General features: G+C 39.1%; 1 protein-coding gene across 4 annotated transcripts in view; it reads right to left on the bottom strand.

Moving 5' to 3' along the window:
• FEZ2 (fasciculation and elongation protein zeta 2) overlaps positions 1-26,317 on the bottom strand; it is a 50,578-nt gene that overhangs the window by 12,731 nt on the left and 11,530 nt on the right. For 3 of the 4 annotated variants that reach the window (XR_009566070.1, XR_009566071.1, XM_060309071.1), the window contains exons 4-7: positions 23,582-23,723; positions 22,023-22,291; positions 4,989-5,069; positions 2,311-2,386 (exon numbers count right to left, since the gene is read on the bottom strand). Coding sequence is in view for 1 of the 4 variants with exons in the window: in XM_060309071.1 (XP_060165054.1) it covers positions 2,311-2,386; positions 4,989-5,069; positions 22,023-22,291; positions 23,582-23,723 (568 nt within the window). In the remaining 3 variants the exon portion in view is untranslated. The remainder of the gene's footprint in view (positions 1-2,310; positions 2,387-4,988; positions 5,070-22,022; positions 22,292-23,581; positions 23,724-26,317) is intronic. The other variant, XR_009566072.1, reaches the window with a different exon arrangement.

Here is a 26,317-nt window from a genome sequence, read left to right as displayed (position 1 = left end):
AGACTTCCCATGAAGCAAGCACCCAGCCGGGCTGCTTACTTCTTGATACTCCAAAGGCACCTGGGTGATTTCGCCTCATCCTAAAGAGAGTCTTTGACAATTTGATCTCTAAGCAAAGACAAAACAGAAAACACAGCTACTATTACAGTGGTTAAAAAACATCTAGGCCACCTATACTGCCCTTCATAGTGACTGCCAACTCGAACTCTCCAGGGCATCCTGGGGAAAGGCCTCACTGTTCTCCCCCAGACGTATGACAAGACAACCTACTGTAACCGTCAAGTCAGTCTTCCTGGGCTTAAACCCCGGCTCTGCCACTTCCTAGCAGTGGGACTGTGAGCAAGTTACTTAACCACCCAGTTCCTCATCTGTAAAATGGGAATAATCATTAGACTTGTCTCAAAGGGCTGTTGTGAGTATTAAGTTACTAATTCAGGTGTAAAGGACTTAAAGTAGTACCTGGCACATAATATACGCTACATAAGCATTACCATCATTATTAGCACAACTAATATTATTCTAATTCTTATCACTACTATTATTGCACCTCCAATAGCTTTTATGAAGAAGGATACATATCTAAACACTGCCTGTCTCTACGGGGCTTCCCCTGCAGTAACTTCTATACGTGGGGACGGCAGAGGCTCAGATTCTCCCCAAAATTTTCAGGAGATAACCACTTTTCTTAAACTTTCAGAGTAAAGGTCATCCTTCCGTCTACTGTCTTCATGTAGTACATTAACTTGGACACTCATTCACATACCCTACATACATTCACTCACCCCAAATTCCAAGTTGTGTCAGTCTATAAAGACATCATCTAAGGATCGGCCTAGGACATTCTGATGTGGGAATTATGACAACTTTGGTTTGGCTAAGTATGTGTTTGTCCTTGATCTGAGAAGCTGAGATCCCTCAGTAATTCCTGGCTTCTAGGCAATATCTGTGCTCTCTACTTAGAGAAATACTTAATGTTCAGTATTTCTGCTTCCAATCATATTTTAGATTTGTTTTCAGTTCTACATAAAATCACGTACCAAAAACCAGCACTATTAAAATCCAGCATTATTAAAAAGTGTGGTGGACTGGAAATTACGAGACACAGCCCTGTAATGAACCATTCTCCTGTGTGATCTTGGACACTCATTCTTCCTGAAAAGTAGAGGGCTAGCCACCCAGTTAATCTCTTAATTATTTTATACAGGCTGGCATCACATAAGTATGAAATGTTCTGAAAAGTACTGTTCAAACGAAAGAATAAAAGCTTCAGGTTAGCAGGCAGGCTGCTTGCAAATAAGACATTTCTTTCCTCGTGCTCCCGCCACCCATGCCTCGATCACCTCAATTTCCAAAATCAATATCATCATTAATATCCACTCATGTGATGCTCTCTCGTTCGGCTCCCTCTTTAATTCACAGTTATCACAAATATTTATAAATAGAAAGAACCTAACAGATCAGCAAATTCAATCCCTTCAAGAAAAACAAGGCCAAGTGATTGACTTATCCCAAATCACACATACATTAATTTATTTACTATGAGGTAAAGAGAGCAAATATTTTAATCCTCAGTTTTCACTGTGACTGAGAGAGTGTAAGTGACTTCCAAGAATATCCCTATAAGTAACGGACAGAACCAGAATTCAGGGCTCATTTATGGCCATCATAAATATACATTATATTGAATGTCTCTTAAGTCTAACAAATTATTTTAAAATGCAAGCCCATTGACGGTGGAGTATTTTTGTCTGCTTTGTGAACTGAAGTATCCCAAGTGCTCAGAACATGGCCTGGCACAGAGTAGGCCTTCATTAAATATTTGCTGAGTGAATAAATATTCTTAAAATATTACTATCAATTTATTTTCTACCTGTAACTACCTACCTTGGTTTCCACAATCCTAAGAAAGGAGAGTGTTTTAGGCTGCATTTCTAAATCTTTCCTACTGAGTTTCTGACAGTCATACTAATGTAAGATCCATGAAGCACCTTATTAATTGATAAATGGATATATTCTTAAATATACAAGAGGTGATGGGAAATTGTTACATTTTTCCTCCAAAAGTTCAGCTTGTAAATGTTTCAAAAGATAAGAAAAACAGGAAAAATACAAATCAACTCTAGATTGAGTGCTGTGTTTGTCACAACCATTTATGGTTTCATTCTCAAAAGAATAAATGATGACATCCATCATTTACTATCCTAAATTGACAAAATAAAACAATAACAGAAACAAAACCAGCCAACTAAAATCAGTGTTTAGAATCAGCAAAAGTAAACAAGGTAACAGTTTAATTTTGTCTTTGCTTACTTTTTGTTAATATTTGAAGATCTTCAATAGATGGTGGTCCATTTTTTTTCTCATAAGGAATGACTGTTGTCAAGTACTGCCAAGTTAAAAAAAAAAGTGTCACTTAAATCTGAATTACGTTCTCTGCAAAAATTTGATATAGTTACTAGAAGGTTCGTTTTATAACATGAGAAACATGAGCCACTTTAGTGATGAACACAGCTATCTTACTATCTCAGCTGGAACTCATTTTTTTTGCCCACCTGTTTACATAAATATCAACTTTTCTGTCTTTTAATTATTGAAAATTTCACAGGAGTAAGTCTGAGGGTGATGCGTCCAATTTGTTCATTTTTAAAATGAAGTCTTATCTAACATTCTCCTTGAATACTTCAACACATTTTTGAAATGGTAATTTAAACTAAAAACATAACCATTCTGCATAACAAAATAGTTCCCAACAGTCAAATGATTCTGTTTTAGACCATTTTTTTCTGGTTGAACAAAACAGTCACATGGATAACTTGACAACTTTAAAAATGAATACCAGCTTTCTCCAGAAGCTAAAAAAGAAACACTTACCCAAATAATTTTAAAGATGTATTACTATTATTTTAAATTATTGTGTAAGTAGTTATAAATGCTTAAAGGTATTAAAGGAAAAGAAAAAAGTGAAGGGAGATAATGGCCTAATGAATAATGAAAATTCATGTCTGATATTGAGACAAACTGCCTAGTTCACTACTGTAAAGGCTCACAAGTATCAGTTATGTCCTATAACTACGTCCCTTGAAAGCATAATCTAAAAATTGTTGTCCAGATTCTCCTATTCTGACCACGCCACCAAAAAATGTATAGCTCAACGTACTTTGCATGTGCTTATATAGAGATCTACTAGATTTTTGTTTTTTTGCGGTACACAGGCCTCTCACTGTTGTGGCCTCTCCCGTTGCGGAGCACAGGCTCCGGACGCGCAGGCTCAGCGGCCATGGCTCACGGGCCCAGCCGCTCCACGGCATGTGGGATCTTCCCGGACCGGGGCACCAACCCGTGTCCCCTGCATCGGCAGGCGGACTCTCAACCACTGCGCCACCAGGGAAGCCCTACTAGTTTTTTTTACTTGGAATCTCTCCAGACCCACCTATTATTTAGCCCCAGTCCTGAATCTCAGCTCTATTCCTAATCCTCTTTGAGTAATTTTATCCCACTCATAATCAAAAAACAAAATAGAATTGCTTAAAAATAACTGATTACAATGAATTGTTTCAATCTTTAAGAAACTTAGTTTCCACCATCTTTATGGTGTAGGCCTCTCCAAGATGATGCCCAGTTGTATAACCAAACATGTTTCTTTGTAAAGAATACACAAGAAGCCAAAACACGCCCTCCTGGGGCCTCGCTAATAGCATGCATGTCGGGCAACTTGTAGAAGCACCAGGACGCCGCACCTTGGCATGCATGCTGTCTAGCCACACTTTCAGGCCTTCCTGCCCCACTCCCACATGTTGGGTCAGTTTGGAAGTTATTCTGCCATCTTGTGGGTTTGAGAGAGGTGAGAGGCAAAATAAAAAAAAAAAAAAATTCAACCATCCCTTAATGGAGCCCATTATGAGCTGCAAATGTCAGTGTGAAGGATTAATGTCGATTATTTCCCTTCTTGAGTGATACAGAGCTACCTACAGTAAAAGCCTAGACTCAGATGGCTTATTCTCATAAACTGCCTACTAGCTACACTCTGCACACTTTCTCACTCTTCACTTAAGAACTAAATTGAAGAGTTTTCTTTTTAAAGTGAAGGTTTCAATTGTGAAAATTCTAAGCACATTCAATGTAGATGTGTTTCCCATGCTCTTGACATTCCTTAAGTCATTATATCAAAAAATGCTAATAAAAAGCAAACTGCTATACATCTGACTGTATATTTATATCCATGTATAATTTGGTATAAATAATGTTTCATGCCTCATTCAGCAGACAACTGAGTTGACTGACCACATGATACACCTTAAAAGCACATGAATTTCATTTAAAAGTAGGTAAGGTATACTCTATAAACATTTTGACCTAGAACTGTAGTCTAAAAGATACCAACATCTGGCTTTCTTTCCCCCCAAATGAGATCTTGTTTCTTAAACTTTTAGAATTACAGTAGCATATTCTAGTTTAGTTATTTTCACAGCTATATATTCTACACATGCAATTCATTAAGTCAATATTTTAACAGCTATTTGTTTAAAGGTAAAAGTGAAAAATAGAGTTCTAAAACGTGTATTAAGAATACACTGGGGCTTCCCTGGTGGTGCAGTGGTTGAGAGTCCGCCTGCCGATGCAGGGGACACACGTTTGTGCCCTGGTCTGGGAAGATCCCACATGCCGTGGAGCGGCTGGGCCCGTGAGCCATGGCCGCTGAGCCTGCGCGTCCGGAGCCTGTGCTCCGCAACGGGAGAGGCCACAACAGTGAGAGGCCCGCGTTCCGCAAAAAAAAAAAAAAAAAAGAATACACTGAATCTACTGTCTAATTTGAAAAATGCTTTTTCCTAAAGGGAAATTCTATGCATTATCAAGGCTATAAATATAATGAACTTTCATTTCTTTAAGCAATAGTCTTAGTAGATTAGTAAGACTGCCAGCTTTCAGGACCTTCACTTACACAGAGAATGAAAAAACAGAGAATGAGGAAAATAAGAATAACCGAGCACCTGTTTCTCTCCACCTGAATTTCCAAAGGTGTGGCGGAGGCCATTCTGAATGACATTTGAGATCCCTTCCATGCTGAAGCGCTAAAGGCAGCGATATACGGCCCAGAAGAAAAGGACAGAGAAAGAAGTTCAAAGACTATTAGTAAGAATGTACCATGATGACGTATGTACCCAAGAGGCAAGCAGTTAGAAAATGCCACTAACTCATTCAGATAAAGCAGACAAAATCATGCTGTTTTAAAATGCTTTTGCTTCCATTTCTTTGCAAGTCAAATGCAAAAGCAACTACTTTCATGCAACTGTATATGAAGTTTTTCCTGACGTAGCTGATAAACGTGCTCCAATATAAACACTATAAGTTGTACACATATTTGTTTTATGCAAAATTTACCACATAACTTTAAAGATACCTTTTGATATTGTTTACCTACATTTTTTCAAAAGTCTGAAAACTTAATACTGACAGTATGCATATTTTCAGTCTAAGTTTGCATATTTCTACCATAAGTTCGGAGAACATTAACATAACATTTGGCAAATGAAAATGCTGTTACTCGGAGAGCTGATTATTGCTTCCCACTCACTCTTGAGGACACCTGCCATTGCCTTGGGGCAGAAAATTCGAACTGGAAGAGCACATATGCTTCCTGGAGAGCAGAGTGGATCCCATGTGCCAGCGAGGCCCCCTAAGACTTCTGCAGACTTTTCCATTCTGTTTCTAGGAAACAATTCTAGCTTTTTTCTCCCAGCAACCTCCAAGACTTACTAGAATTCGTTGTACTGAAAAGGGAATATTGTTTTCCTACACTACTCATCTTGATTTGTAACCAGCCTACAATGTCATCAGACAGTCAAAAAGAGTCCAGTGGCACCTCTGGGGCTGCTGAGTCAAAGGACTTCGATGGATCCTCTTACAGCATGACTAATTAAGGGGAAAGGCATTCTGAAAAGGAAGTTCAGTCCTGATTCACAGGATGCTTCCTCCCCCTGTAATTTTATAGGGGTGCGTTGAATCAGTAAATACATTTGAGGAGTCAATATAAAGAGTATTTTACCAGGCCCTAATGAACAGAAAAAAGGAAACGAAGGCAATGGTTTCTGCTCTCAAGAAAGGCATAGTGTAGCCCAGTGATTCTCAAAGTGTGGTCCAGGTCAAGACAGCTCCACTAAACATGCTGTACTTTGCTAGCAGCATAACTCTTCTTTTGATGAAGTAGGCTAGTTTTAAAAGAAAACCTACAGGTAACCATGTCTGTAGATTTTTCACATGCTATCATATAACTTGTTCACATTTTTTAAAGAGATTATCAAAAGAAAGGACCTCTTAGCCTCCAGCATCTGCAATAAAACTTACGGGAAACTCTTTTCAAATAAACAAGTCAGCTCTTTTTTTAAAAAAATTATGTCTATCAAACGTAGTTCCTTTCAAAAGCAACAAAGAGAAAAATACTGAATTTTCAGTATTACTTCACTCCATTTTCTACAGGCATGTTAAAGCCAGATACAAATTCAGAAAATCTCAAGCAAGATGAAGCATTTTAGAATCCATGTATCAGAAAGCTAAGGTATACTTCATATTTGAACAGTGTATTCTAAAAACACCATCTTTACCTTTCCCAATTGGCAACCTAATTCCCGTCTCTTGCGGGTAGGGGTGGGAGTAGTTTATGCAAATTTTTAAATTCTTAAGCTGTAATTTAAATTTCTTTATTAAATGTCCAGTTGTGGACATTACTGAGCCATTTCAACTGCCAATAGCCTGAGTATTTGTGAAAGATGGCTTTCATGCAACCAGGCTTAGTGGAAATAAATGAAAATGCAATCATGTGAAGCCACAGTAACTTAGGAACATACAAAACGAAAGAAGTAAAGGAACTCCCAGTAGAACCTTTGCCCTTGCGGCTGATGACAGCTGAGTCAGTAGCTGTGGCCAGTCAGGCCCCACTGTATCCTGACCAGGCAAGCAACACAGCAGCCAACAAGGTTCAACTGGGAAAATGACAGAACAAGAAAAATCAGAACATTCAGGCGAAGCACAAAGAAACCAACTATGAGGTACCGCTGAGAACGTTCCACCCCCAATGCTCCAGCTGCCACCTCCCCAGAAATCACTAACAATTTTCTCCCTTTACTCCATGTTCAAACTCTTCCTCTCTGCTAGCTCTTTCCCACATTGCCGACTTTAAATTCTGAAACACTCAACCTCTCTTTCGCCAGGGTTTCCAGAAACAGCGCTGCCCAGCGTCATTTCTTTGATGCCAAGGTCTGCGGACACCTTTCAGATCCCTCGCAGACATCCAGTAAGCTCTTCTCCCTGCCTGCCTGGGTTCCTAGACACCACACTCTCCCAGAGTCCCCCCTGCCTCTGGGCTGCTTCTTCGGAGAAGTGCCTCTTTCTTTGCTCACCTCTTATATACGGGTGTTTCCCAGGGATTGTGTCCCTATTTTTTTTCTCATGCACTCTGACTTCTCCCACTTCGACTTCTGCCTCTGTAGATCTACAGCTCCACTTTACTAAGAGCAATCAAGTGCTTGGAACAGAGCCTGGCACAAAGGAAGGGCTCAAGAAACACTGGCTATACCTTTATTTTAATTTCCCTCCTGAGCTTCGGACTTGTACGTTTAGTGGTCTGTTGGACACTTGTACTTAAACATTCCAAAAACGCATCATATCCAAGACTGAATTCATCTTCCTCTCCCCCAGCAATTTTTTTTAATTTAAAGCCTGTTTCTCCTTCAGCATTCTATACCTCTCTCCTTCATTTATTCATTCTTTCAAAAAATATACTGAGCCACATATTATTCCAGGTATTAAGGATTCAAAGTGAACACATCTGCCAAGGCCCCTCCCATCCTCATGACCTGACATTCCAGCCTAAGAGGAGCAGAAAAAATAAAACAAGTAAAGGAACTAGATAATTGCAGATAATGCACCTCCTGCCGATAGCTACAACAATTAAAAACTGGATGCCTACTTTATACTGGGAGGTCAGAGAAAAGTTCTCCTAGGAGGTGACATCTGAGCTGAAACATGAATTATACACACTCCCAGATGAGCTACAAAGGACAATGGACAAGAGATCCTCTCAGAACAAAACCAAAAGCAGCCAAACTGGCCAACCAAGGAGTTCACCCTGCGGCCAGGGAGCAGGGGTCCTGTTATTCTGCTGCAGCAGGATGTGAAACAGTAGCTACTGAGTATTTCCATTCTCCCCTCCTTCCAATAAGAAGGTTTCATTACAGCGGCCCTGTTCTCTCTCCTTCTTCATGTGCTGGATGTGCTGGAATGGGAGGCTTGCTCCTTGTACCATGAGGGGCTACATCATCCAGAGCTGATGGGAAGGACAGACATCCCCCGAAGATACTGTGCTAGATGCAGTTACTGCTGAAGAGATTTGCATACCTCACTTTGCGGAAGGGGTACACATGTTCTATCTACGCCACCCCAAGGCAGAAATCAATGACCCAACCCTGGCCCCTCCCTTCTCCAGAGCCCCAGCCGATAGATTCAACTACCTTAATATCTCTGAAATACAACTATTTTCCCATTGCTGTCACTTCCTTGGCTCAATTCTTTCCTGATGACAGCAACAGCCTCCAAATCAATTCCTTATCTCTAGTTGTCTCCTTCCGATTACTTTCTCCTTGAAACTCTGAAGTTACCCTTCCAAGAGACAAATCTGAATATGTAACAAGCCACTCAAAACCTCTCCTTGGTTTCCTACAGCCTTTAAATAAGGTCCAAATGCCATAGCGAGGCATACAGTACAAAGCCCTCCATCTTCTGGCTTCTACTTTGTTACCCCACACCCTCTTCTTCTTGACTTACCTCCTCCCTCAACCTCTAGCCATAATGAACAACCTGCGGTTCCCCAGGTGCCCTGTCACCTCCAGGTGGTTGCCCACACCACCCCCTCTGCTCAGTATGCCTGTCCCCTCCTTCCTCTGCTTGTCCTCAGGGTTCAATTCAGACCCCTCAACCAAACTAGGGGTGATAGTAATGTACACACACCGCTACCACAGGACAGTACCAGGCACAGAAAGCACCAAAAACGTGGTAGCTGTTTTGAATACAGCAATAATTACCCTATCCCCAGGTTTCTCAACCTTGACACTACTGACATTGAATTACAGATACATAATCCTTTGATGTGGGAGCGGTCCTGTGAACTGTAGGATGTTGAATGGCATCTCTGGCCTCTACTCAGCTGGATGCCAGCCCCCCACCCCCCGCCAAGTAGTGACAGTGACAAACATTTCCGGACATTCCCTAATGTCTCCTGGGGGACAGAACTGGCCTGGTTGAGAATCACTGCATGTGCATTGGATGGTCTGTCATCAGATCCCCAGCCCACAGGCTGCATGTCCCTGGAGGCTGAGATTTACTCTGCATCCGTAACACCCATGCCCGGCACATAATTAGATATCAATATATGTTTTTCTAACAGTACTAAATGAAAAGATAAAAGTTTAATTTGCCACACAGATGGACCTTGAAGGCATTATGCTAAGTGAAGTGAGTCAGACAAAGACAAATAGTGTACGATCTCACTTATATGTGGAATCTTAAAAAAATAAAATAAAAACCTAAACTCATAGGAAAAGAGATCACACTTGTGGTTACCACAGGTGGAGGGTGTGGGGAGAGGGGACTGGAGGAAGGTGGTCAACCAGTATAAACTTCCAGTTATAAGTAAGCACTAGTGATGTCATGTAAAACATGATGACTTTACTTAACACTGACGTATGATGTAGAAGAGTAAATCCTGGGAGTTCTCATCACAAGGAAAACCTTTTTTCTCCTTTCTTCTTTCTTTTAATTGTATCTATATGAGATGGATGTTAGCTGATCCTACTGTGGTAACCATTTCACCATATTTATAAATCAAACCTTCACGCTATATACCTTAAACTTACACAGCAATGTACGGCATTTATTTCTCAATAAAACTGGAAAAAAGAAAGAGGTTTTTTTTTTTTTTTTTTAACGTGGGGATGAGGCACAAGATCTAAAAAACAGAACAGAAAGGAAAAAGAAAGTTTTGGTTAATTTTTCATAAGCTCAACCCCATCTCAAAATCTTTAAGGCGAGAAATGACAGATGCCCCTTTTGTATGCCCACAAAGCACAAGCCCAGCCTCAGCAGGCAGGAGGCACTTGACTGATCGTCACTGGCTTCAACTGCAAAATGCTTCAGCAACTACTTCCCCTAACAGTGAAATACTTCCAGATGTTTTTATTTTTTTAATGAAACCAGGAATCATACCTTAGTCAAAAGTATTTGGAATCAGAAAAATTTTTCAACAGTCTTCTTGGATAGAAAAATGTTGGACTAGAAATCAGAAATCTGGGCTCTCTCCCAGCTTTGCCACTAACTGTGTGACATGACAGCAGTCCCTAAGCCTGCAGAGGCCCATTTCCTCATCTGTGAAATGGATGATTAAATGATGTCATTTTTAAAGGTCTTCTCATTTGTAGCTTCTGTGAATCTACAAGTTAACTCCACCTAGAAGATACATGATTTTTTAGGAAGGCAAATCCAAACCATACATATGCACGCACACACACGCACGCACACAGAACAGTACAAGACTAAATATCACATAAGCTATGATATTAGTGCTCTAGAATGACAGAACTGCCCAGCGAGATGATACATTCAGAGCTGTCTACTCCCGTGGCTTCCTTTTTCTTCTGTGACATGAGTACACTTTGAAGAGAAGAGACTAGGTCTTCGTCTCTCCATCCCAGTGACCTGCACAGTGCCGGTGCCACAGCAGGCGTTTATAAACGTCTGCTAAGCTGAAGTTGTGACACACCTAAGACCAGTCTTAGAGCCTGTGATAACCGTATCGGGAGGCCTCTTGACTTCTTGCAGGAAACTTTTTTAAAAGAGCTAAAAGGCAAAAATAACCTGAGGGTGAACAGAAGAAGGATGACATGACGAGATATAAAGTTTTTTGTCAAAGGTGTGAACAGCAGAGTTCTGGAAAAGCCCACTGAAGAACCTAGTCTGAGAAGTCAACATGAGATTAATAAAGATAAAATCATCTTATTGACATGGTTTGTAAAACAGTATAGTGACTAAGAAATATAAAACCCCTGGGATAATAAAAGCGTAGCAAGTAGAAGAAGGTCAATGAACTAGAAGGATCATAGAATGAAGACTACCAGCGAGACAAGGAAGGAAAAGGAAAAGAGCTCCGCAAAACACACAACAGAGTCTGCTTGACAACTGCCCTATAAATTCCAAAACTACACTCTCTTGGAGGCAAAATGAATTTTAAAAAGATAAAACCTCAGAGGCAGACTAAATTTACTTTTAGTAAACATCACCTCATTTAGGAACACTGCATTTACATGCTTGAGGGCAGATATAGTGTTATTAGGTGCTTATGGTACTTAACTGGGCCAGAGGGAAGACTTTCTCTATGCTTACATTTTGTAAGTGGGGGAGGGGAGGGATGGAGGGAAGAAGAGAGGCATTTCTTTGTTGAACATTTCTGAAGGTGACAGTGCCAGAGCTATATCAAAGCACTGACAGAAGTTAAGTCTCAAGGTTATGAATGCTCGATGAAACAAAGGACATTCAATAAAGGGTTGTTACAGTTTAATTAAAATAACAGCAGTATTAACTAAGTCAGAAAGCCCAATCACGCCTCCAGGTAATCCACCACTTCTAGATTTGAAGTAAAGGTTCCAAATGTTCAAATTCAAAGCAAAGCGCTTGTGAAGATTCTGTAAGTCTAAAATTATTTTGTAATCTATCCACTGCATCTTTATGAAGGAGTTAATAGCTCTGTAAAATGCCCTTCGCAGAATGCAGTTTTTGATGGGAGCCCTTTTATAAGCAGGAAAATGATTAAGCGTTACAGTATTCACTTTATTGTTCCCCTCACCGCTGACAAAGTGCCAAAGTAACGTGGCAAGGACAGGGGAAGGGGTTTACTGAGTTCAGGGCCTCAGTCACATGGTTCATACTGAGAATACTCACTACTGCCTCACGACTATTTGCTTCCCTGGTGTGAGTATGTATTAAAGTCTCAAAATCAGTCATTCTCTGGAAAATTTTCTCAGACGAAACCAGGAACAACCAAGTGTAAACAAGATATAGAAGAAAAAAAAAATCTATAAAAATCTGAAAGACAAAGAAATAAGCCAAGACCTCCATGCCCATCCACAATACACCTGCACAGAACTCTCAGAGCCATGGGTTCCCTGCACCCACCTCTGTACAACTCTGTACATCCTCGCTCCAGTGTACACTGGTTCTGTGAGCTAAGGCCTGCTGAGCTTTTCTTTACCCATTTATGAAATGGCAGCAACAATAATACCTGCTTTATAAGGTTGTTGTGAGGATTAAATGAAATAATCCATGGGAAGCACTTAGCAGGGTGTTCAACAAATATAAATGTTCAGAAAATGTCTGGGCTATATTCCCTTCAAAAGGCTAGACCAACCTTTGGGACGTAACTCCCAAACATAAATAACCATACCTTTCTGCTTTTCTCCCAAACAGTAAACAACAGTATTTCAAGTTCTCCTCATAAAAATAAAATGGCAACTGAGAAATAACCACCCTGATTATAGTCTCTAGGTTAAAAGGACTGAAGACAACACAAGGAAAAGATACTACTGTCTGAGACTGAATCAGCCAGAAAGCTTGAACAGAAAACAAGTAACACTTTTAGGTAATTCAAGGTCTTTCTGAATAATAAAAAGAAAAGAGCTAGAAAATACCATCTAAACTGAAAAGCAACACGGAATCAGATACAGAGTTGTGGTTTGTTCATTCTTTTCCAGAGCCTTAACCATACCAACTCATTCTCTGCACAGTATATTCACCAGCTCAACTAATTTCACAGAAAACAGGATCCAAGACAGGGAAAAGCCAAACTAACCCAGAGGTCAGGAAATTCAGACTATTCCTGCTATCAAACTTGTCTTAGCTTTTCTCGTACGCTGAGGCCTCACCTGATCCCAGTGGCACAGATCTCTAACTAGCCAGGAAAGCTTTTAAAAATCTCAATATCAAAGCTCAATATCAGAAAAAAAGGTTGGGAAAAGCAATTAGGAAATGCTTTTTCATCTATTTCTGACTCTAATCTATGCTCTCACTCCATTAATATTCTTTATACTCGAGGTTCAAAAGAAAGTAAAATTCAAACATAATTATTGTTCTTTATACATCACATCATTTTTAGTAGTTTGAGTGACAGGATTTCAAATATTAATTTATGGAATAGTAGTTAATGTTTTAGTTAAAACTCTTAAAATAATCAAAATACAAAACATGAGAACAGCACAGAATTGAAAGCAATAGTTAAATGTAAAAAAAAAAGTAAAAACATTCAAATAATTAGTAAGCTATTACCTAAGATGTAAAAATTGATCTTGCTTGTTTTGACACTTCTTCAAATCAAATCAAATCAAATCAAAATCAAATAATTTTAATGTGAATGATAAATCAGTTATAAATGCAAATTCTACCAAAAAAATATTTTTTTGAAAAAGATCCAAGTAAGTTACAAAATATGAGTTACACCAAAGCAGATAAATATTTGAACATGTCTTAAATATTGAACTACTAATTTATAAGTTCAATCTCAAAGCAGAAAGATGTGAATGAAGATTTTCAAAGTTAGGAGTTAAATGGACTGGCATCAATTTAGTTTTTTGTATCTGAAGATCTTTTAAAATTTTTATGTAATTTAATCTTAAAATGGTAATTAACTATTGGCAAACATTTTCAAAGCTACTAAAACTAGAGTAAAATAATTAACCCTGTCAGTTTTATAAACTCTTTTCTGATACTTACAGATATTCTAAATATATAATAAGATCACAATTTCCTGGCATATTATGGTTTTTACGTGAATTTGTATTATACTAACAAATAATTAACAAACCTTTCCAAGACATGAAGGAGTCAATAACAGACTCCTGGGCTTCCTTGGTGGTGCAGTGGTTAAGAATCCGCCTGCCGGGCCTTCCCCGGTGGTGGAGTGGTTGAGAGTCTGCCTGCCGATGCAGGGGACGTGGGTTCGTGCCCCAGTCCGGGAAGATCCCACATGCCGCGGAGCGGCTAGGCCCGCGAGCCATGGCTGCTGAGCCTGCGCGTCCGGAGCCTGTGCTCCGCAATGGGAGAGGCCACAACAGTGAGAGGTCCGTGTACCGCCAAAAAAAAAAAAAAAAACACAAAGAATCTGCCTGTCAATGCAGGGGACATGGGTTCGAGCCCTGGTCCGGGAAGATCCCACATGCCACAGAGCAACTAAGCCCATGTGCCACAACTACTGAGCCTGTGATCTAGAGCCCGCGAGCCACTACTACTGAGCCCACGTGCCACAACTACTGAAGCCCGCGTGCTTAGAGCCGGTGCTCCGCAACAAGAGAAGCCACCACAGTGAGAAGCCCGCACACCGCAACGAAGAGTAGCCCCCACTCGCCGCAACTAGAGAAAGTCCGCACGCAGCAACAAAAACCCAGTGCAGCCAAAAATAAATAAATAAATTTTAAAAAATTGTAAATAAATAATAAATTTTTAAAAAAAGATAGACTCCTGATTTTTATTACAGTAACTGCTGAGTCATAAAAGCTCACTATTACCAGTCTAACACCAAAAAACCATTGTGGAAAATGAATAGTGGATAATGGTAAGATATCAAAAACTGGTGACAGCATATTTCTCTAGGCAATACTACCTTTCAAAACACAAATTTGTTCCACATCTAAAATAATTCGTAATTCATAGATATGAATTATTAAAACAATAAACATGACACGACTAAGTTTCTCTCCACCCTACAATGACTTTCCATTTTATGCCTAACACTAATTTTTAGGAATATTCTTTGAAATAAATAAATGCAAAGAAATACTATCAAAGATCACCAACAAATTATTGTTGAAAATGTGTTAGTATTTACATTCAAGTATGTATACAGGGCAGACTTTATCCTCTCAACTACCACTACTTAGAAAAGGGGAGGACACAGCCCTTTTCCCCCTTCTCCTCTGCCTTTTTTTTTTTTTTTTTTTTTTTTGCGGTACGCGGACCACTCACTGCTGTGGCCTCTCCCGTTGCGGAGCACAGGCTCCAGACGCGCAGGCTCAGCAGCCATGGCTCACGGGCCCAGCCGCTCCGCGGCATGTGGGATCCTCCCGGACCAGGGCACAAACCCGCGTCCCCCGCATCAGCAGGCGGACTCTCAACCACTGCGCCACCCGGGAAGCCCTCCTCTGCCTTCTTTAAACTACCTTTTATCACTGTGTATAAACACAATGTGCCTGGAGCACTGCCAACATTTTTTTTTTTTTCATTTGCCCCCAATCTGGGGACAACTGGGCTACCTGCTGACTCTCTTCACCCAGCGTACTGGGCATCTGACACACACAGCACAAAGGGCTGTTGCTAGGTGGAGTGCCTGCGGCACGTGACTTGGAGATGGATGGTCACCATCTGCGGGCACAACTCAGGCTGCTGGCGGGGCCCTGAGCAAAGGTGTAACTCAACACACTCTTAGGATAAAACAAGGCTACGTTTTATAATAAATTTCAGTCACAATATAGTGATTTCTTTATCTACACAAACTCGCTTAAATGGAGTTTACATCTTTTTTCTTCTAATTTTTAATTTTATCAAATTTTAGTCTAAATCAGGGGTTGGCAAACTTTTCTATAAAGGGCTAGATAGTAGATATTTTAGATTTGCAGCCCACACAGTCTCTGTCACAACTATTCAACTCTGTCCTTGTAACACCAAAGCAGTCACAGAGCACATGTAAATGAAATGACATAGCTGTGTTCCAATAAAACTTTATTTATAAAACAGAGAGGGTTGATTTGGCCCTCAGGCAGTAATTTGCTTTGCCAATCCCTGGGCTAAATCATCTTAGCAAACGTGAAATTTTAAAATTCCAAGTTGAAAAGAAGGCACAACAACAACAAAAAGCCAGGTCCTTATTATTTTAAAAAGCACCAAATTCAGATAGTTGTGCCAGAACAATTCCTTCCAGGCTTATTGCTAGCATAAATTAGAACAACTTCAGAATAACCTAATAGTAGCTGTCTAAACAAAAATAAATTTCTCTTACCTTAAAGTCAGCTTTGGTCAAGATTAAATGAAAAAATATTACTGGGGCATTTTTGCACGTAAAAGAGAAACAAAATAGATTGACTATTAGTCAGAACATGAGCTACATGAGTCATAAAGACAGATGGAGCAATGCATCTGTGAAAGAAAATTATATACAAGAAAGAGCATCTATCATTCAAGCCCTAGCTCCTCCTCATCCTGAAGCAGTTCTCTCTCCAACCCCCAAAAGCAATAAATTAGGATAATATGATTCTTTTTACAGTGGAGTCACTGACTGCTAATACCCCAGAAGTTTTCAGAATAAACTTCAGGTTAGATTGAAGGAATTATACATTTCTGCTGGTGGTGAGAGCAACACACTAGAACTCTCTCTTGAAAGTTCAATGTGATATGGACAACAGAAAAGATACTATACATTCCCATCTTTTCAATCCTAGACTTCAAATAAGAAGTCTTACACATGACTTTAATTTACAAACATTGGATTCTAAAGGAGGAAGTACGTCTATTTTCATCCTTATAAGCTTACTAAGTAAGGTATGATGTTAGGCAGGTAAATACTAATGTCTTTACAACTTCAGATAACTCCAGATGACAACCACTACTAAATTACTTTAATTTTTTAAATTACTAATTTAAAGATAACTGATGCACTTCAACTTGTTCTTCTACTCATGTGAGCTGCCACTGGAATTCAGTGACCTGTGAATCTATTTGATATAAACAGAAGACTAGCCAAGAAAAGAAATCTCTGACAGAAGAAGAATCATTCAAATACCACAAATCCTCTGGGATTCCATCTCCTTTATAGTGAAGTTTCAATTTAACAAACATGCATTAAGTGAAAAATTAGGTGAGGTGCTGGGGAAACAATGTGAATGAGCCTTTGGGAAGGCTGCACTTTTTTCTAAGGAGAGATTTAAGCAAATGATTACAGTAGAATATAGTACTAGGACATAAGAAGTATGTGCACCCTCATAAATAAATAGGAAAAACAACTCAAATGTGATATAATAGGCAACACACAAAAGAATACAAACAGTCAATAGATCAAAACCTTATCTGCCTATCAGATCAGTATATATGAGAAGATTAATAATATGCATCATAAGTTGGAGGTTTGGAGAAATGGCCACTTATGCTGTTACTGGGTAACGTTTATGTAGGACAATTTGAAAAGACTGTTGTTTAAAACCGCATATTCTTTGACCTAAAAATTCCACTGGTTTTGATTTTTTGTCTGAGCAGAGGGTCGGTGCCCCTAACCCCTGATTAGTTCAAGGGTCAACTGTATTGCAGAAAAGGATATCCTTGAGTGTTGTAATTCACTTTTTCTTTCTGAATAAAGACAATATAAGTAGTTTGTTCCTATTAAAAAATAAATAAACATTTAAAAATAAAAACATATCCACCTATTCCTCTAAACAAAAAATAAAATAAACTTAAAAAAAAATTCCACTGGTTTTGGTGAATGAGTAGACTAGTTTCACTGACAAAAGAAACATATTGGAATAAATTCACCTTCAGGAAAATGGTAACATTAGTCTGATAAGATAAATTTCGATGCCCGTTAGATATTCAGGGAGAAATGTTTAGTAAACAGTTGGACATGTAATAACTAGCATTTACTCAGGATATATGCTAGTCTTACATACATTATTTCATTTAATTCCTCCAAAATTCAAAGGGGTATGTACCCAGTGGCAGGATCATGATTCAAACACAGCTCTTAACCCAAAGTTCTTAATCACTGTGCAATTCAGCCTCAATACATTTGGCACCTGGCAGAAATACAGATTTGCAAAAAAAAAAAAAGAAATCTTTTCTTAACTATTTATTCATCAGGAACTTATTGAGTACCTAATGTGGGACCTGGGTATACCATGAAAATAAAGTTACATTTTCTATCCTTAGGGAACCTAACAGAGACAGACATGAAAACAAAAAATTGCAATATGATATGACAGTACTAACAGAAATAGTTAAGAGGAATAATATTAACCCCAGAAGGAGAGAGTTGTCAATTCTGCAGTGGAGGAAGAGTCATCTAGAAAAGTTCTAAGAAAGGAAGACAACGCTTGACCATGATTTTGAAGAATAAGTTTAAAAAAAAAACCAAAAACCTCCCATGGGCTTTCCTGGTGGCGCAGTGGTTGAGAGTCCGCCTGCCAATGCAGGGGACACGGGTTCGTGTCCCGGTCCGGGAAGATGCCGCATGCCGCGGAGTGGCTGGGCCCGTGAGCCATGGCTGCTGAGCCTGCGCGTCCAGAGCCTGTGCTCCGCAGCGGGAGAGGCCACAACAGTGAGAGGCCCGCGTAGAGCCAAAAAAAAAAACCTCCCAAGTGGACAGTGGAAGCAGGAAAGGAGAAGGAGGGCTGCTCTAGGAAAAGGCAGGAGCATAAATAGAAGCATCACAGCCCAAAACAGCATAGTCAGTTCAAAGAAGTGCATGTGGGTCATCAAACCCATTAACAGACAGTGCCCTTCAGCCATTCCAGTCTCTACTCCCCACCCGTTTCTCTAGATTTTGAACAGGATAAAGGAGATAGAAAGTTTTTCAATCTGTTGAGTCTCATTTGCCAAGAAGATCCACTCTTCCAACCTGTCCTTCAAACAGAGAATTGGAGAGGGAAAGAACAGCCTGCCCTGCCAATCAGGAGGGGCAGTGACACAGTGGCCACCCCTTCGAAAACAGCTCCCCACAGCACTGCTAATAACCTTACCAAGCCTTTCGTTTTCTCTGTGGCATTTATTACTACCTGAAGTTACGTTGTCTATTCATTCTTTTCTTTGTTTAGTGCCTGCATCCCTCATTAGAATGTAAGCTCCAAGAGGCCTGGGGCCTTGCCTATTTTATTCACCACTGTATCTTCAGTGTCTGGCACAAGAAAGACACTCTGCAAGTATTTAATGAATAGCTTTATCTTGTCCAACATATAACAGATTACTTTAAAAATCAAAACAAATCAACATTTCACTTTTATAATACTCAGTATTTTAATATTTATAAATAGCATCCCTATGCCCCCTAAATTTTTTTCTCACTGCAGCAAATGTTTCAAACAAAGTATGTCTCCAAAATGAACACCTAAAGAGTTTAACTCTGTTCTATTCACATGCAGATATTTCATTATAGTATCTCTGGACCTAAGAGAAGAAGTTAGCAATGATGGATAAAGTGTGATACCAACTACAAATTGATGTTTTGTTTCAAAGAAATATGCTAAGGAAAAATGGCAGGAAGCTATTCCATGCTTAAGGAAAAAGTACAAGTCCTGCTAATAAAACATATCTAAAGTAGAAAGAAAAAAGTGACCAGTGTTATTAGAAAACAGGTAAGGCACGATACCACCAATTCTTAGAAATTAGTATCACTGATGATAGCTAACTCATAGAGATCAGGCCTTGCCAAAACTGTATATTATACAAAAGGTCTGGAAAGGAAGTTATCTTGGAATCTGTTTAGCCAACTGGCCATTTCACTTTAAGGTTCTTTTGAGCCACCAACCACTATTTTCAGAATCATAGGTTTCAGGCTCCTTGTGTCACAAATGGAATGGTCTTTTGCCATCATTTCAGGCGTCAGAAAGAAGGAGGGAACTAGTACTACAAGTTTAGCCGTGCCATTACTAGCCTGATTAAAGGTTTTGACACAAATAGCAGATCAGAACTCAAGAAGCAACTTCACAAGTCCAAATATTGTGAAAAGAAATTTTACTGTTCCTATGAATCTATTTCAAGACTAATAAAGGTTCAAATAAGACGTAAATGTTGCCCTGTCAAATCCATTTCTCAATAATGGATAAATAATAAATAATAAATGCCATGTAAAATTACACAACGAATCCACTCTAACCCTTTTTATATGCGAGCTAGAAAAAGAAGCCCTTAAATGTCTCTAGGGATACATTTATTTTCCTCAGCCAAGTGTTAACATGAATAAATGGAGGATTTACATGTAACCCCTAAAAGCAGATAGGCAGAAATTACCAACCATGCTATGACTTTTTAACTAAGCATTTTATTTAATCACACTTGCATAATAGGGCAATTTAAAGGGTACAATTTTTTTAAAATCTGAGAAACAAAAAATTGTCCCTAATATTTTAAAGCAAACTTTCCAGGACTGTATATTCAAACAAATGTTTTAGTTTTTGCATGTTTTGGTGGGGTTTTTTTTGTTTGGTGGGTGCTGTTTTTTTCATTGTTGTCACTAGAAGTGACTAAACACTTTTCAACCAATACTACCATTTCTAAAAAATATTTTGTTCCACATATCTGGCAACTTTTGCAAAGTCAGTTTATAAACTGTCTTTTCTATGTACAAATGACATTACACTAAGAAAATGTGCATTTACTCATAGGCCAAAAACAGCATAATGAATGAGCTAAATGGTAAGATTCTTTTTGTTTGTATTAACTCTCATTGGTGGCTCAGCACCCCAGAACTGCACTCTCTTTCCTCAATTCCATCAGTCTGATTAATGAGATCTATTTCTCTGATAAGTATTCTTTAGAAAAAAGTGAATCAAGACTTAGTCAAAGACAGAACTTTTATAATTGCAAACCATATAACAGCCAGTCTGTGATGATCTGCATTACCATGTTATCAATATTATGAATTTAAAAAGTACACTCCCTTTAGAAAAATGAATCCCTTTGCCCATCCAGAGCTCTCCCGGGTCTATCTGGGGTCTGCTAACAGATTGGGGTCGACAACTGCACTACAACCTTCAGAAAGGCCTTTGGATTGGAACTGAGTCCCAGGATGTGCCCTGGGAGGAGTTGTTCAGCAGGTTTCAAAGCCTCTGTCAGGCCCCTCCACCTCTGAAAGATAAAGTTTTTACTGCCCTGAAGTCCTATAAGGCTTAAGATGGAGATTTCGAAGTCCCTGGTCTTAGCATTTGGACAGACCTGTTGTTAGCTCTTGGTAGTAGTGTGTGATATTGCATTTGGGCAGAGACAAGTTCTCAGCCCAGGCCCCAATTCTCTATGGGCAACATTCTGTTTTGAGCACTTGAATATGTGGTTTACAAAATTAAAATCCCAGTGTTCTTACCAAAAAAAAAAAAAGGGTTTCTCTCCTTTTATTTTACTCTAAAAATAAAACCAACAGTTCTTCACATACAAACAAGATAAAGGTGACAAGGTACAAGGTCTCAACTGATCAAATAATGAAATGGCCATAAAACCAATAAGGAAATGCATCTCAAATACTTAACAGTTAATGTTTATAATGAAATTTAATCAAGTGAAGTTAATAGGACACCTTAAGAAAAATGAAAAGCAGAAAACAAAAAACTTCATACCAAGAGTCAAAGATTCAAATATCCTAAAGTTGTTTTCACCAGTCAGTTACATTCTAGTCTGCCAAATACTAGGCCAAATGGCCGATGTCATGTAACTGCCTCTAACATCCTCACATTCCAACTTCACTCACAAATCAGGAAATGGTTTACAAGTCAACCTATGCTTTTAGGCTCAGCACAGTTCAGCTCCCTCTAAAAGCACCCCTTTTTTTTCCACTATACAACTCACAAGAGATAAGCAAAAACAAGAAAGCAATACCATTCATTTGCCCACCAGCGGAACATAAAGCACCCCTATTAACACTCCCATGTATTGTAATGGTCACCTGCTAAAGCTTCTTTTCTTTCAAACATTCTCCTTTATTCCCCCTCTTCCTTCCACTTACCTCCCTCCTAAATATTTCAGCATTGAATTATCCAGATAACCATTATACCCTCACCAAGAAAACACCTTTCTGAAGGAGCAGAGCACAGTGGCATTCTTGAACAGAATCCCTTTAGCTCTCTGGTGAGAAGCACCCCTACTCCTGTATGCACGGGCCCTGCCTGCCTCTGCTGGCCTGGAGCACTGGAATGACCACTGAAGCTCTTTCCAGTGTGTGACGCTACATGCAAAACATCACTTACTGTGCCAGGCAGGTGACTTCTCTCGTTCTTCCCATTCTGAGAGCTGCTGTTCTTGAGCTTCTTTTTCTTTTTGGCTGTTTCTTTGTGCTCTTTCTGTTTGTTCTGCACTTCAATGAGAACTGAAATAAAGCTGTTCTTCACTTCCTTTTCAAACTCCAGTTCATCTCGCAGGGCCAGCTGCTGCACCAGCTCTTCAGAGTACTCCTTGATGGCCGTCTCAATTTCTTCCAGCAGTTCATTTAATTCAGATACGGACAGCCTTTTCACTCCTATGACCAAAAAGCAAAGCACAGCAGACACTAAGACCAAAATGTTTCAAGGCAGCACAACAAGGTGTTTAATGCCAAAGAGCAAAAAATCATATTCTAAGTAATTAAATTGTTCATGATCTTCTCAGAGTCCTCACACTTCTGGTGGGCAGGTCTGAGTAGAGGTAGGTGGGCAAAGTTACTTCTCAAATGGCTGAGAAGAAAAGTATAACAAAATTTTTTTGTCTAAAAATCAGTAAAGCAATTATACTCCAATAAAGATGTTAAAAAAAAATCAATCATTCCATGAATAGTAGTTCAGTCAAGACTTAATAAGCTTGTAAAAGAAGAAGAACAAACACAAAAGTAGAGGAAGGGTACAGAAAATACCTGCTGACAAGAAATCACAAGCAACTTAGCAGGGCTCTGGGACACTTCTGAAGAGAAAAGAAGGTAATTTGAAAGAATTAAGCTAAATACATATTTTTTATTAATTTTCACTGGAGCATAGTTGCACTTTTTTGTTGTTGTTGTTGCACCACGCAGCATATGGGATCTTAGTTCCCTGACCAGGGATCAAATTCGCAACCCCTGCATTGGAAGGCAGAGTCTTAACCACTGGACCACCAGGGAAGTCCTGGAGTATAGTTGCTTTACAATGTTGCGTTAAGCTAAATATATATTTAAACACATATGCCCCAATGTGTGAGTTTTATTGAGAATTGGGAAGATGAAGGGAAGAATATTCCCTGAAACCCCCTTTCAGTTTTTTCTCAGCACTTCCCTTTATGTGAGAGGACATCATTGAAGTTCTAACCCTCAGTACCTCAGAATATGACTGTATTTGGAGATAAGGTCTTCAAAGAGATAATTAAGTTAAAATGAAACCATTAGGGTGGGCCCTAATCCAACGTGACTCATGCCCTTAAAAATGAGAAGATTAGGACACAGATACACACAGGAAAGTCCATGTGAGGACAGAAGGAAGAGGCCTCAGAAGAAATGAGACCTGCTTAACACCTTGATCTCGGACTTCTAGCCTCCAGAACTATAAGAAACAAATTTCTGTGGTTTAAGTCGCCCAGCCTGTGATACTTTGTTACAGCAGCCCAAGCAGACAAATACAGTATTCAAAGGTGAGTATGACACAGTCCCTGAGCAATGATGAATATATGCGTCGAGTATCACTGGAAGGCAGGGGAAGGGTATATAACCCAGCCTGTGAGAGCCAAAGACTTCTGGAGATGGTCCCACTACACGGCTGAGGTATACAAAAGCACAAAGAGTACTGATGTAAGTCAGGTTTCTTACTCTCTTCATAACTGCTTGTACTAGACCTCTTAAGAGTTTGAATTTCCTGGGAAAGCATTGAAAGCCGATCTGACTGGGTGGGTGTTTCATCATCTTCTGGGTCTGGTGACTCCTGCATCATTTCTTCGATTTCTTCAATCACCTTCCAAAATATACAAACCACTGTTAATTAAATACACATAGGAAAAATGACCCACCTGTAACACGGCACTCATCTGAAGCAACCACAGTAGAAGTACACTAAATTCTCCATTAACCAACAGTGTGCAGGAGTCAGTGTTCTCAATAACAAAAATTGACTGTAAGAGTACACATGGTTTATCAAAAAAAAATTACAATACACTAAACACAAAAATAAACAAAATATGATTTAATATGTCCATCAGGATTCAGTAGGCCCTATCAGATCTTGTAATGTCTGAGAAACGATGCTACAAACACACATATAATCTACTTCAGACATGCCAGAACCAGATCATAGTTAAAAGAAAGCAAGCGACAGAAGATTTACCATATACCACACCAAGTGCTCAATCTAAAGCTATTTAACAAAACTGACATAAAATTTAGAAAATACAGCAGTGTAAAAAAATTTATATGAAAAGCAAGAAATTACCTCTATGGTAGCAAAATTTTCCTTTAACAGCAGGAAAAGAATTTCATATATTAATTCAACGGAAAATTAAGGTATATTTAATAATTACTTTAAATGTAGAAGTTTAAAGAGGAAAAAAAAGCTACACGAAAGCAGGAAAATTTCAGAAATATATCTGCTTTTGAAACAATGATCCACTGTCATATGCTGTGTTGCTCAAATCTTACAGCAGTTTCTTGTCCTGTTTCAAATTCCAGAAGTTGAGAAGGATACAGAACTCAGTGAAAATTGGCTATTTACAATAGCCAAAACATGGAAGCAACCTAAGTGTCCATCAACAGATAATCGGGTAAAGAAGGTGTGGTATATATATACAATGGAATATTACTCAGCCATAAAAAAGAATGAAATAATGCCATTTGCAGTAACATGGATGGACCTAGAGATTATCACAATAAGTGAAGTACGTCAGAGAAAGACAAATATTATATGATATCACTCATATGTGGAATCTAAAAAATAGTACAAATGAACTTATTTACAAAACAAACAGACTCACAGACACAGAATACAAACTTATGGTTACCAAAGGGGAAGGGGAGAGGGAGGGATAAATTAGGAGTATGGGACTAACAGATACACACTACCATATATATAAACTAGATAAACAAGGATTTACTGTATAGCACAGGGAACTATACTCAGTATATTGTAATCAATTATAGTGGAAAAGAATCTAAAGATACAGATATATACATACATATATAAACAAATCACTTTGCTGTATACCTGAAACTAACACAATATTGTAAATCAACTATACTTCAATAAAAATAATTTTTTTAAAAAATGGACCTAAGAGTTTAAAAAAAACTATTTAAAAAAATACAGCATGAATCATCGAGCCTAACATATCTAACACTTAGTACTAAGGAAAAACAGGTAAACCTGAGCGAGTGGGGGTTATGCTAATTAGTAAGAAGAGTTTCCAAAATAGGCATTTTAAACAGGAAAATGAGACACTGAAACAGGCTACAGAATCTGTTTCTCTCCGTCCTTTTTTTTTTTTTTAATTTATTTACTTATTTATGGCTGCGTTGGGTCTTCGTTGCTGTGCGCAGGCTTTCTCTAGTTGTGGAGAGTGGGGGCTACTCTTCGTTGCAGTGTACAGGCTTCTCGTTGCGTTGGCTTCTCTTGTGGAGCACGGGCTCTAGGCACGTGGGCTTCAGTAGTTATGGATCATGGGCTCAGTAGTTGTGGCTCACGGGCTTAGTTGCTCCGCAGCATGTGGGATCTTCCCAGACCAGGGCTCGAATCCATGTCCCCTACATTGGCAGGTGGATTCTTAACCACTGCACCACCAGGGAAGTCCTCTCTCAGTGTTAAAAGCAGAGATAGTTTATGGTTTTCAGGCAGAGTATGGAGGAGACAATGAACTTTCCCTGGAATATCAGGCTGTACCGCACTCAGCCCTCTAACTTACTATCTTGTTTTTTAAGCACCATGCTCTTTCCAAGCTTCAGACAATCCAACCACAAATATGACTAAGGAGCATCAAAATGACATATTTTTAACATACTCCTCCCAATCTTGCCACAATACCTCTCTTTACCGGCCTTGTCTTTCCAGCCTAAAAATCCAGTGTGGTAGAACTCAGTCCCAGTAGCCATGGAACACTTGACTTCATGAAGAACCTCTTGCACCACAGTTTGACAATACAGCAGAAGTGGGAAGAGTATTCAGAAAATGAGAAAGCTGATTCAACTGGTTTTAAATGAATACAGGGTTGACATTATTAGAGCATTCCACAGGACTAATGCTCACTTCTTTCCTGGATACACAATAAAGACTTCTGATAAGTGCTAATGATTTCTACATAGGTTTTAGAGAAACTAGATAATTTCTGCACCAATATAGTTTGCCCATGTCTGGTTAAATGTAAAGAAAGAAGAAAATTCACAGGATTTTTTCTGATTCCAGTGTAAGCAATAACCCTCTTTTAAAGTAACCCGCTGTACTGTTTTAACAATGCTTATCTTGGAAAATTGCATATATTGAAAAATCTTCCCAAGTAACATAATCCAACTGCTTCAGATTACATATACTTTCTTCTTTCCTCAGGAGAAAACTGTTAAGCCTGT

The sequence above is a fragment of the Globicephala melas genome, chromosome 12 (assembly GCF_963455315.2).
Source record: "Globicephala melas chromosome 12, mGloMel1.2, whole genome shotgun sequence".
Lineage (NCBI taxonomy): Eukaryota > Metazoa > Chordata > Mammalia > Artiodactyla > Delphinidae > Globicephala > Globicephala melas.
This window is presented reverse-complemented; position numbering and strand designations above follow the sequence as displayed.